This window comes from Mobula hypostoma, chromosome 11 (assembly GCF_963921235.1).
Source record: "Mobula hypostoma chromosome 11, sMobHyp1.1, whole genome shotgun sequence".
NCBI lineage: Eukaryota > Metazoa > Chordata > Chondrichthyes > Myliobatiformes > Myliobatidae > Mobula > Mobula hypostoma.
This window is the reverse complement of record NC_086107.1, coordinates 3,746,518-3,760,108: the sequence shown is the minus strand read 5'-3', so window position 1 is coordinate 3,760,108 and position 13,591 is coordinate 3,746,518. Positions and strand designations below refer to the sequence as shown.

The 13,591-nt window shown below is 48.8% G+C and overlaps 1 protein-coding gene across 1 annotated transcript in view; it reads left to right on the top strand.

Annotated features, from left to right (window-relative positions):
* si:ch211-266k8.4 (TBC1 domain family member 9) overlaps positions 1 to 13,591 on the top strand; it is a 151,069-nt gene that overhangs the window by 47,055 nt on the left and 90,423 nt on the right. Inside the window, exon 8 of the mRNA XM_063063112.1 lies at positions 3,386 to 3,500. Within this exon, the coding sequence (XP_062919182.1) occupies positions 3,386 to 3,500 (115 nt within the window). The remainder of the gene's footprint in view (positions 1 to 3,385; positions 3,501 to 13,591) is intronic.

Sequence of the window (13,591 nt, the reverse complement as noted above, 5' to 3'; positions counted from 1 at the left end):
TAAAGTTAAATGAAGGAAATGCGGCAGCCAGTTTAAGCACCGCAAGATTCTACAAAGAGAACTTCCTTTAGCAACACCGACCATAATGCTGGGGAGTGTTGAGGAACAGAGTGAGCTTGATGTACCGCTCCAAGGAAGCCTGAAGGTGGCAGCACAGGTAGACAAGCCAGTGAAGACGGCCTTCATAAATGGAAAGAGGCTATGGTACAACTGTATAGAGTTATACAGCACAGAATCATGCCCTTCTGCCCAGCTTGGCCCTGCTGACCAAGTTGTCTGCTTGTCTAGTCCAATTTGACCCATATTGTGCTGTTAAGTTGACATATACCTTCATATGCAAAACATTGCACAGAGTTTGTATCCCTGTGTTTCACATAATCCCTGAGATCTTTCATGACAGCAGCCATGTGAAAAGCCTGAAACAACTTCAGAATCAGTTTTAATATCACTGATGTATGTTGAGAAATGCGTTGTTCTGCAGCTGCAGTACATTGCAATACGTTAAAAATATACTATTAGTTCAGGTTTCCGTTGGTCAGGGTTGACCATGGATTTTGATTCTAGCTGTCTTCATTATATACATAAGCCAGTATGCAAGCCAGGGCAGTATGATATAGAGAGCAAGCCGTTCCTCGCGCAGCTGACTGATGCAGTTTGGCACTAGCGGTATCGCAGGAACTGCCAGTTCAGCGTTGAACTCAATGTTGGACTGCCTTGGGGACTTCAGCTCTGGATTTTTCCTCGGGGTTTCCCCACGTGTGGGTACAGCTGCAAGGCAGCCGAGATTTGAGATCAGAGTTTTTCTTCCAGATAAGTTGCCAACCACAGCTGAGGAACCCTATGTTTCCAAGTAGTATAAATTACAATAAGAAATTAAATTTAAAAAATAGTGCAAAAAGAGAAAAACATAGAGAGGTAGTGTTCACGAGTTCATTGTCCATTCAGAAATCTGCTGGTGGAGGTGAAGAAGCTGTTCCTAAAACATTGAGTGTGTGTCTTCTGCTCCCTGATGGTTGCAATAAGAAGCCATATTCTGGGTAGTAGGGGTTCACATCCCTACTAAAGCGGATGGATGCTGCTTTCTTGCGACATCTCCTTTTGAAGATGTACAGTATTTGATGGTGGGGAGGCTACTGCCCATGATAGAGCTGGCTGAGTTTACTAGAAACATAGAAAATAGGTTCAGGAGTAGACCATTCGGCCCTTCGAGCTGGCACCGCCATTCAATATGATCATGGCTGATCATCCAACTCAGAACCCTGTACCTGCCTTCCCTCCATACCCCCTCTGGAGGTCATAGGTTTAGGGTGAAAGGTGGAATGTTTAAGGGGAAGCTTCTTCACTCAAAGGTGGTGTGAGTGTGGAATGAGAATGTGGGTTCAACTGCAACACTTAAGTTTGGATAGGTACATGGGTCGGAGGGTATGGAGGGCTATGGTCCAAATGCAGGTCGATGGGACTAGGCAGAATAATAGTTCAGCATGGACTAGATGGGCCAATAGCCCTGTTTCTGTGTTGCAGTGCTCTATGACTCGATTGATCTCAATTACCCATAGTGATTGTTAGAGCCAAAAAATGAAAGGGGTAGTTGATGGAAATGTGAGAGAGAGAGAGAGGGAACAAGAATGGGAAATGTGAGAAGGGCAGGAGGAATTGGAGTAATGGGATTATTCTATTGAGAGCTGGCAGGGATGCAGTAGGCTGAATGGCCTCCAGCAGTGAGAGGCACAGATAGTACAGACAGACAATGTTTTCCAAGGGTATGCATTCAAGGTGAGAGGGGTTAATTTCGAAGGAAATGTGATGGGGAGTGGTGGGTGCCTGAAGTGGTGGTGGAGGCAGACACGTCAGGTACTTTTAAGAGACGTTTAGATAGGCACATGAATGTGAAGGAAAATGAAAGGATATGGACATTTGTAGGCAGAACAGATTAGTTTAGTTGACCATTTGATTACTAATTTAATTGGTTTGGCACAACATTGTGGGCCAAAGAGCCTGTTCCTGTGCTGTACTGTTCTACGTTCAATGTTATTGTAAGTAGTTACATTATATTTGCATAGCTCTTCATTGACAAAAGATTCAGGCCCCACTAACATATGTTCAGAATTAATTAATCTCCGTCATTAAGCTCCACGTTAATCTTAAATGTACCGAATATCTCGACACACTTTCCTTTACCTCATGCTTATCCCCATCATCACGTATCTGCCTTCACAGTATAAGATTAGCAGTGTATATTAAGCTTATGAATTGTTCTAATTGGTGAATTTTTATTATTGAATAGACTGGGCCTCTTTTCTCCCATAAAATGGTGACTTGAGGTCTTTATCATTTTTTTTTATTCAGAGATACAGCACAGTAACAGGCTATTCTGGCCCAAAGAGCTCACACCACCCAGTTACACCTGTGGGGCCAATTTACCTACTAACCCATATGTTTTGGAATGTGGGAGGAAACTGGAGCACGTGGAGGGAGAATGGTCATGGGGAGAATGTAGAAACTCCTTACAAAGGGCGCCTGAATTCAGCTGCAAACTCCAGAATGCCTTGAGCTGTAATAGCATCACGCTAACCACTACACTACTTCACATGGTATTTCATAATATTGTGATATTATGAAAGAGGTTTTTGGTTTATATGAAAAAGATGCTGCTATTTCTGAGAAAACTATAAACATGAAATGATCGCTGATAAATTCAATAATGAATTGAGGAGAAGTATCTTTACCAAAAAGGTTGGTGAGGACTTTGGTTACCCAGAACTTGCTGCAAGAAATTGGTAGGAATTGGAACTTGCTCCTTTAGGAGTCAAATTACACAGATGGAGATGAAATGAAGGGAAGTACAAGTTAAGCTAGTGAAGTGAAGAGAGATGGGAAGACCAATTTCTATATATTAACTAGAAATTACTTAATTGCGGAGAGCCAAGTTTGGAATTTTGCAATGATTCTGTCCATCATAATCAACGGTGACAGGAAACCTGTGCAGGAGAGTTTTTAAAGTGGAAATGCCGTTGCACTGGGGCAGTTCCACTCTTTCGAACTCGGAAGTCCGGGTCTGGTGGTACAATTAGTCGCCACAACTGGGATTTTCCTTGGTTGCAGTGAGTAACTATGATTTCCTCTGTGTTATCATGCCCTTTGCTCTCCATAGAGCATAGTAGAACCACCTTTGTGGCTGTTGGGTTTCACTGTAGATGTCACCGTCCCAACCCGCAGGAGCTAACTTTGCATACTAGGAAAGGCACGACCCTATCTCATTGGGGTATGAGACCAGCCGGTTATTTTGCAATAAGGAAGTACCTACTCTTGTGGCAATTGTCAGATGCTCCTTTCTGTCTCATTTTGGTTCATTACTAACTAATGTTTTCTACTGAAACTCTGGCAGGAGAACCTGAAAGTGGCTCCTCTGCTGTTCATCACCACTTGGTTCCTGACCCTTTTCACATCCTTGCCCTGCTGGGACACAGTGCTGGCGATCTGGGACCTGATTATTCTGGATGGTGAGTGCAGAACCTTGGGTCAAATGTTACAAAAGTTACTTAGAAACCTGACAATCAGCAAATTGCTTACAGACCACTGCACAGAATGGTCAGTCTTAGATCCAGTTCCAACTCAAGTTTAATTGTCATTCAACCATACGCATGAGTACAACCAAACAACAGTGTTTCTCTAGGGCCAAGGTGCAAAACACAGAACCAATAGTCACACACAGCACATATAATTACAGTAGCAGCAAAACATGCAGTTACAAAAAAAAAATAATGATACCATGAAGTCCTTGAGTGTCATGCCTGTAGGTTTATGATGCATGGGTGTAGTCCTGGAGCAAAGTTTCTTTAAGAACAAGCCCACAGCAGCTCATCATCTCGCTCAAGTGTAGCTGCAGACGATCATACTCCAGCTTGTCTTCCACTGAGCGAACACTGGAGGGCAACAACGATGGAAGGGGCCAGCATGGGATTCAGCAGCACACAGCCAGCTCCAGCTCTTCCTTCCCTGGTGGCCACAACAAGCAACCCCGAGGGATGAGAGTCTCATCTGTGTCACAAGACCCCCCCGCTTTGTGAAGATGTCTTCTTGAAGACGTCTTTGTGAATGTCTTCACAAAGGAAATCTTCACTCTTGCAAGTTTCACTGGTGTGTCTCAAAGACCCAAACACTAACCACAGCCACCACTAACTCTTGCCCATACTGCACCAGAATATGTGGATCCTGAATCAGCCTCTCAGCCACATGAGGACCCACCAATAGACAACTCCTTAGGAGAATATCATACTTAACTTGAGTGACTGCACTACTGTGCCTGATAGAACTACACAGCATAGTACAGGCTCTTTGGCCAACAATGTTGTGCTGACCTTTTAACCCACTCGAAGAGCAATCTAATTCTTTCCTCCCATATAGCCATCCATTTTTTCTATTATGCATGTGCCTATCTAAAAGTCTCTTAAATGTCCCTAATTTATTTGCTTCTACCACTACCCTGTCAGAGCATTCCATACACCCATCACTCTCTGTTTAAAAAACCTGGCTCTGACATCCCCCGTCCCCCACATAGATATTCCTCCAAACACCTTAAAATTATGATCCTTCATCTTAGCCATTTCTGCTCTGGGATGAAGTATCTGACTGTCCACTTTATCTTTATCTCTTAACATCTTGTACACCTCTATGAAGTCACCTCTAGCCCTTCTTTGTTCCAAAGAGAAAAGCCTTAGCTTCCTCATTCGATCCTCATAAGAAAGGCTCTCCAATCCAGGCAACATCCTGGTAAATCTCTGCATCCTCTCTTAAAGCTTCTGCATCCTTCCTATAATGAAAACAATTAGTTGAAGTTGAGAGTGATAACACAACAATACTGTGCAGTACAGGCCTTTTGGCAACCGTTTAACCTAGTCCAAGATCAATCTGACCCTTTGCTCCCATATAATACTCCATTTTTCCTTCATCCATGTGCCTATCTAAGAGCCTCTTAAATGCACCTAATGTATCGAAAGGATAGATTAGCTTTATTTGCCACATGTCCATCAAAACATACAATGAAATACAGTATGTTATTTGCGTCAAATCAGAGCAGGCATACTTCCGGCGCCTTTATAGCATGCCCTCAACTTACTAACCTTAACTGTTCGCCTTTGGATTGTGGGAGGAAACCTCATGGTCACGGTTTCCAATGAACCCCGTTTGGTGATAGCAGCAGCTGTAATAGCATTATGCTAACCACTACATTACTGTACCATCCCTTCAGGTCTCATTGTATCTGCCTCTTCTAAGGTACTCATCTAATGTATCTGCCCCATCTATAGAACAGTTACTACCCTGCAACCATCAGGCGCTTGATCCAGAGGGGATAACTTCATTCAACTTCACAACCCCATCATTGAAACATTCCCACAACTAACTGACTCATTTTCAGGAACTCTTCCTCTCGTGTCTTGATATTTATTGCTTACTTATTATTATTGTTTCTTGTTTTTGCATTTGCACAGTTTGTTCCATCTGCACATGGGTTGAACTCCTTAGTTTGGTGGTCTTTCATTGATCCTGTAATAGATAACTCATCTATAGATTTGTTGAGTATACCCACATGAAGATGAACCTCAGTGTTGTCTATGTGACATTTATGTACTTTTTGATAAGAAATTTACTTTGAACTTTCAGTTTTACAGCACATTGTGCTGGTTTGGGTTCTCTGGGTGAGCTATGCAAACTCCCATTTCTCTCACTGATGTTTAATTTCCCCATGCTTCCGCTCTTCAAATTTTATCACCAGTCCCTCCTCTTCCCCCCCCCCCCCCAATCTGCGGGTTTGATGATGAGATTGGGATTAGTGTGGAGAGCAGCACATTCAGAGGGAGTGAGGTTAGAATTAGAGAGGGAGTATTAAAGTCAAGACAATTGATGTCTTGTCAGTAGTTAGTTTGATTCTGGTTCCATTATAGGTTCTGGACAGGCATCCCATGTTCTAACCATCTCTGTATAACAAAAAGAATTACCTCTATTGCCAGTTTTCTTGCTGATGAATGGCCTGTGATACTTTCTCAGTCAGGCTGCATTTATGAAAATGAATAAATAATCGACGTTTTGGGCCTAGAGTTTCATCCAGTTCTAATGGAGGGTCTTGGCCTGAAACTGCCTGACTTGTTGAGTTCCTCCAATATTTTGGTGTGTAGTTTAAGGTTTACAGCATCTGCATAATCTCTGGTGTGTAGCATTTAACCCCCCACCTCACCAACTCCCACCAAGATGCTGCCTGACCTGCTGAGTTGTTCCAGCATTCTGTGTGCATTACTCCAGATTTTCAGCAGCTGCACACTTTTTTTTTAAATCTGTTTCACTGCATTATTTCAAAGTCTCTTCAAGGGATGCCTACCCAAGCAGCTTTCCTCTTCTCATCACGGAAGTAAGACCCTCTCTCCCCCGTGATCTCTGCTACGCTCCTACTCTGTGACCTTTCTCTACATGGGATTAAATGGATAGCTAGCTGTGTAAAGGGCAGCACAGGCAGGGTGGACAAAGGGACTCCTTGCAGTAGATTAAAGATTGCTGGGAAAGAACAGTTTTAACATTGCAAAACTTGTTCTTAGTGATCAAAAAAAGTATCATGATGAGGTCATCAGCAGAAAGAAAAAATGGCAATGGCGGTAACTTTTTTTGCTATACAGAGACTTTGTTGGAACACAGAATGCCTATCCAGAGTAATCCATACTCTGGTGAAGGGTTCTTGGCCCAAACCATCCCATCTGGCACCAACAATCATTCCACGGTTAGTCACTTAGATCACATTTCTTCCCCATTCTGATGTTTGGTCTGAAAAACAACTGAACTTCTTGACCATGTCTGCATGTGTTCATGTATGGAGTTGTTGCCATACGATTGGCAATTAGATATTTGCATTAATGAGCAGTGGTACAGGTGTACCTAATAAAGTGGCCATTGAGTGTATAAGGTGAGGCGGATATGTTGAGACCTGAAGGGACTGTATAGAGGTGTATAGACACATGAGGGGCATGCACAATGTGAACCTACTCCTTGAGGCTTTACATTTTTTTTCCCTTTAAGAATTAATTCAGATCTTTAGTTTCTATTGTATTTGTTTCCACTGCTCCTCAGGCAGCACGTTCTCACTCACAAGCCCTTGATACCTGCTACAACACATCCCCACTTGTTAATTTGCCAGTCATCTTACACCTATTCCCTATCTTCTCTGCCTCAGGAAGCATTTTTTCATTATAACAAATAGCTGGGTTATAGTCTGCCTTGTTTGAGGATCGTCATCCTGTCACGGTGGAGAGAGTTGTGAGTTCCTGCAATCTTGAGAGCGCCTGGAGCTTAGCTCCTGGTAGGGTCACCTTGGCGATGAGGCCAAAGGAAAGATCCAAACAAAGAACGATCCAGCCAGAGCTTCAGTGGTGGAGCTGGCAGACAATGATAACACAACACAACAGCAGTGAAGGTGGAGGAAGCATGCTGCTTTGAAGGGTCCCCTGTCACTGGAACCCTACCTCGATCTGTCAAGGATCATGTGGTAATTACCCATGTTCTGGCTCCCCACATTAAAGAATGTCATGCACAGGCATTCTCCAGTAAGGGAATAACCCCTCAGGAGAACATCATACTCATCTCAAGTGATCACACTACTGTCATTTACCTGAGTTATAGGGAGAGGTTGGCCAGGACAGCCTACATTCCTTGGAGCATAGGAGAATAATGTAGATTCGGATTTATCACATGTTCTTTCGTTCGTTCATTATGTGCCATGTTGTATGTCTTTTCATTACCATGATTGTTCTTGGCAAATTTTTCTACAGAAGTAGTTTGCCATTGCCTGGGAAGTGTCTTTACAAGACAGGTGACCCGAGCCATTATCAGAGATTGTTCAGAGATTATCTGCTTGGTGTCAGTGGTTGCATAACCAGGACTTGCGATATGTAGCAGCTGCTCAAATATCCATCCACTACCTGCCCCCATGGCTTCATGTGTTCCTGATCGGCAGGGCTAAGCAGGTGCTACACCTTGCCCAGGGATGACTGCAGGTCACTGGAGGGAAGGAGCACCTTACACCTTTGGTAGAGACGTTACCTCCGCCCTGTCACCCTGCTGTCCCCTGTGTCTAGGCCAATACCAATTCCACTGCACTGTCAGGTAAGGAGCTAGAAAGTCCTCTCAAAAGACACAATTGGGAGAGTGCATCCCAATTTCGGCTCCATGACTCTATAATTGAGTCACAGAGTGGGTTTGTGCAAGTTAAAACATAGGAGAATGAGGGGTGATGTGATGGAGGTGTATAATATGAGGGGCATGCAGAGGGTGAATCCGCACAGACTTTTTCCCAGAGTTGGAATCAAGCTATAGGGTGTAGGTTTAAAGTGAGAGGGGAAAAAGTTATATGAAACTGAGGGACAATTTTTCTACCCAAAGGATGGTCAGTATATAGAACAAGCTGCCAGATGAAGTGGCTGAGGTGCAGATACATTAACGGTATTGAAAAATTACTTGGACAGGTACATGGATAGGAAGGGTTTCAAGTTCAAATACAACTGTACTGTCATCTGACTGTACATATATAGTATAGTCAAATGATGCAGCTTTCTTCTGGACCACAGTGTACCCACAAAACATACAGTGCTGTTCAAAAGTCTTAGGCACATATAGGTACATAGCTAGGGTGCCAAAGACTTTTTCACAGTAATGCAGTAATTTTATATATTGCCTCTACTGCTGCTATTAAAAAAAAACAAATTTCATGACATATGTGTGATGATAAACCTGATCCCTTCATCCTCTAACCAATCAAGAATCTATCAACCTCTGCCTTAAATGTACCTAAAGACTTGGCCTCCACAGCTGCCTGTGGCAAAGAAGTCCACAGATTCACCACTTTCTGGCTAAAGGAGATATTGCTCCTCATCTCTATTCTAAAAGGGCACCCCTCTATTCCCACTATAGGAAACATCCTCCCCACATCCACTCTGTCACCATTTGATCGGTCACCCCTCATTCTTCTGAATTCTAGTGAGTACAGGCCCAGCACCATCAAACGCTCTTCATATGACAAACCATTTAATCCTGGAATCATTTTCATGAATGTCCTTTGAACCCTCTCCAGTTTCACCTAAGATAATGGGCCCAAAACTGCTCACAATACGCTAAGTGAGGCCTCACCAGTGCTTTATGAAGTCTCAACATTATATGCTTGCTTTTATATCCTAGCCCTCTTGAAGTGAATGCTAATATTGCATTTCCCTTCCTCACCACAGATTCAACGTGCATATTAACCTTTAGGGAATTCTGCACAAGGACACCCAAATCCCTTTGCACCTCAGTGTTTTGTATTTTCTCTCCATTTAGAAAATAGTCAACCTTTTCATTGCATCTACCAAAGTGCATGACCATACTCTTTCCAACACTGTATTCCATCTGCCATTTCTTTACCCATTCTCCTAACCTGTCTGTCCTTCTGTAGCCTCTCTACTTCCTCAAAACTACCTGCCCCTCCACCTATCTTCATATCATCTGCAAACTTCGCAACAAAACCATCAATTCCATCATCCAAATCATTGATATATAAGGTAAAAAGAATCGGTCCCAACACAGATCCCTGTGGCAGCCAACCTGAAAAAACTCCCTTTGTCCCCCACTCTTTGCCTCCTGCCAATCAGCCACGGCTTTATCCATGCTAAAATGTTTCCTGTAGTACCATGAAGAACCATTAATTTCTGCCTTAAATATACCCAATAGGTTGGCCTCCACAGCTGTTTGTGGCAACATATTCCACAGAATTTCTAGCTAAAAAATTCCTCATCTCCATTCTAAATAGATGTCTGTGTCTAAGTGGATTCTGAAGCTGTGTCCTCTTGTCTTAGACTCCTGCACCATAGGAGACATCCCTTCCACATCCATTCTATTGAGACCTTTCAACATTCGCTAGGTTTCGGTGAGATCCCTCCTCATTCTTCAGTGAGTAGGTCCAGAGCCATCAAACCCTCCTCATGTGGTAACGCTTTTATTCCCGAAATTATTCTCGTGAACCTAGGAGACAATAGTACAAACAACCATGAGCAATCAGCAATTAGCAGAAACATCAATAATCAAACTTAAATAAATGAGAACATATAAACAGACTCAATAATTATCCACAGAACAAGGAGAGCAGGAAAGGCCATTTAATGGATGTTGTGCAGGGACAGTTAGGGTATTACACTGGAGTAAGTTTTGTTGAGAAGCTGGATAGCTACAGGAAAGAGGCTTCAGAGATGACATGTAGTCCTGGTGGTAATGGACTTGTAGCATCTCCTTGATGGCAATTTGATGAAGAGTTGACTGCTAGGGTGGGTGAGTCAGCAGTATTTTTTGATCTCTTTTCATTGCTCTGGCAATGAATTGAAATTTCACTCTTCAATTAAAACATTCAGAACAGATCAAAAGTTCAAAGGTTCATTTATTATCAAAGTATGTTTTCAGAATACAACTCTGAGATTTGTCTTCTCCAGATAGCCACAAAATACAGAAAACCATAGAAGTAGGTGGAAGAAAGACATTACTTCCCCTGCTCTCTAGTTGTAATATCCCCGCCTGAAAAGAAAAAGAAACAAAAACTGGCAACCCCCAAACCAACAGCCCCTACCACTCCCTCGCACAAAAACTAACAGATCACCCACGTGAAGAAACAGCAACAAGAGCATCAAACCCCAAACCACCAAACTGCCAACTGGCAACAAGAAAGACTGGGCAAGAAGATGAAAAAAGAATGTAGAACTGGAAGAGGCTAAAATGAACTACAGTTAATTTGAGCCTCATACCAATCCATAAATCTCAGAATTTCAATAACACCTCTGAGAGCTGCGACCCGAACCGGCGGCCCCTCTGGGGTCAGTGACCGAACCGGCGGCCCCTCCAGGGTCAGTGACCAAACTGGCGGTCCCTCCGGGGTCAGTGACCAGACCGGCAGCCCCTCTGGGGGGCAGCGAAGTGAACCAGCAGCCCCTCTGGGGTCAGTGACCGAACCGGCGGCCCCTCCGGGGTCAGTGACCGAACTGGTGGCCCCTCTGGGGGGCTGCGATGTGAACCGGCGGCCCCTCTGGGGGGCAGCGATGTGAACCAGCAGCCCCTCCGGGGTCAGTGACCAAACTGGCGGCCCCTCCGGGGTCAATGACCGAACCGGTGGCCCCTCTGGGGGGCAGCGATGTGAACCAGCAGCCCCTCCGGGGTCAGTGACCCGAATCGGCGGCCCCTCCAGGGGGCTGCGATGTGAACCGGCGGCCCCTCTGGGGTCAGTGACCGAACCAGCGGCCCCTCCGGGGTCAGTGACCGAACCGGCGGCCCCTCCGGGGTCAGTGACCGAACCAGCGGCCCCTCTGGGGGGCAGTGATGTGAACCAGCAGCCCCTCCGGGGTCAGTGACCAAACCGGCAGCCCCTCTGGGGGGCAGCGATGTGAACCAGCAGCCCCTCCGGGGTCAGTGACCAAACCGGCGGCCCCTCCGGGGTCAGTGACCCGAATCGGCGGCCCCTCCGCGGGGCTGCGACGTGACCCGGCGGCCCCTCTGGGGGGCAGCGATGTGAACCAGCAGCCCCTCTGGGGTCAGTGACCGAACCGGCAGCCCCTCTGGGGGGCAGCGATGTGAACCAGCAGCCCCTCTGGGGTCAGTGACCGAACCGGCGGCCCCTCCGGGGTCAGTGACCCGAACCGGCGGCCCCTCAGGGGGGCTGCGATGTGAACCGGCGGCCCCTCCGGGGTCAGTGACCTGAACCGGCGGCCCCTCCGGGGTCAGTGACTGAACCAGCGGCCCCTCCAGGGTCAGTGACCTGAACCGGCGGCCCCTCCGGGGTCAGTGACCCGAACCGGTGGCCCCTCTGGGGGGCTGCGATGTGAACCGGCGGCCCCTCTGGGGGGCAGCGATGTGAACCAGCAGCCCCTCCGGGGTCAGTGACCAAACTGGCGGCCCCTCCGGGGTCAATGACCGAACCGGTGGCCCCTCTGGGGGGCAGCGATGTGAACCAGCAGCCCCTCCGGGGTCAGTGACCCGAATCGGCGGCCCCTCCAGGGGGCTGCGATGTGAACCGGCGGCCCCTCTGGGGTCAGTGACCGAACCAGCGGCCCCTCCGGGGTCAGTGACCGAACCGGCGGCCCCTCCGGGGTCAGTGACCGAACCAGCGGCCCCTCTGGGGGGCAGCGATGTGAACCAGCAGCCCCTCCGGGGTCAGTGACCAAACTGGCAGCCCCTCTGGGGGGCAGCGATGTGAACCAGCAGCCCCTCCGGGGTCAGTGACCAAACCGGCGGCCCCTCCGGGGTCAGTGACCCGAATCGGCGGCCCCTCCGCGGGGCTGCGACGTGACCCGGCGGCCCCTCTGGGGGGCAGCGATGTGAACCAGCAGCCCCTCTGGGGTCAGTGACCGAACCGGCAGCCCCTCTGGGGGGCAGCGATGTGAACCAGCAGCCCCTCTGGGGTCAGTGACCGAACCGGCGGCCCCTCCGGGGTCAGTGACCCGAACCGGCGGCCCCTCAGGGGGGCTGCGATGTGAACCGGCGGCCCCTCTGGGGTCAGTGACCTGAACCGGCGGCCCCTCCGGGGTCAGTGACTGAACCGGCGGCCCCTCCAGGGTCAGTGACCTGAACCGGCGGCCCCTCCGGGGTCAGTGACCCGAACCGGTGGCCCCTCTGGGGGGCTGCGATGTGAACCGGCGGCCCCTCCGGGGTCAGTGACCTGAACCGGCGGCCCCTCCGGGGTCAGTGACCCGAACCGGCGGCCCCTCAGGGGGGCTGCGATGTGAACCGGCGGCCCCTCCGGGGTCAGTGACCTGAACCGGCGGCCCCTCCGGGGTCAGTGACTGAACCGGCGGCCCCTCCAGGGTCAGTGACCTGAACCGGTGGCCCCTCTGGGGGGCTGCGATGTGAACCAGCAGCCCCTCCGGGGTCAGTGACCAAACCGGCGGCCCCTCTGGGGGGCAGCGATGTGAACCAGCAGCCCCTCCGGGGTCAGTGACCAAACCGGCGGCCCCTCCGGGGTCAGTGACCCGAATCGGCGGCCCCTCCGGGGGGCTGCGACGTGAACCGGCGGCCCCTCTGGGGTGCAGCGATGTGAACCAGCAGCCCCTCTGGGGTCAGTGACCGAACCGGCAGCCCCTCTGGGGGGCAGCGATGTGAACCAGCAGCCCCTCTGGGGTCAGTGACCGAACCGGCGGCCCCTCCGGGGTCAGTGACCCGAACCAGCGGCCCCTCAGGGGGGCTGCGATGTGAACCGGCGGCCCCTCCGGGGTCAGTGACCTGAACCGGCGGCCCCTCCGGGGTCAGTGACTGAACCGGCGGCCCCTCCAGGGTCAGTGACCTGAACCGGCGGCCCTTCCGGGGTCAGTGACCCGAACCGGTGGCCCCTCTGGGGGGCTGCGATGTGAACTGGCGGCCCCTCCGGGGTCAGTGACCTGAACCGGCGGCCCCTCCGGGGTCAGTGACCCGAACCGGCGGCCCCTCAGGGCTGCTGCGATGTGAACCGGCGGCCCCTCCGGGGTCAGTGACCTGAACCGGCGGCCCCTCCGGGGTCAGTGACCTGAACAGGCGGCCCCTCCGGGGTCAGTGACCCGAACCGGTGGCC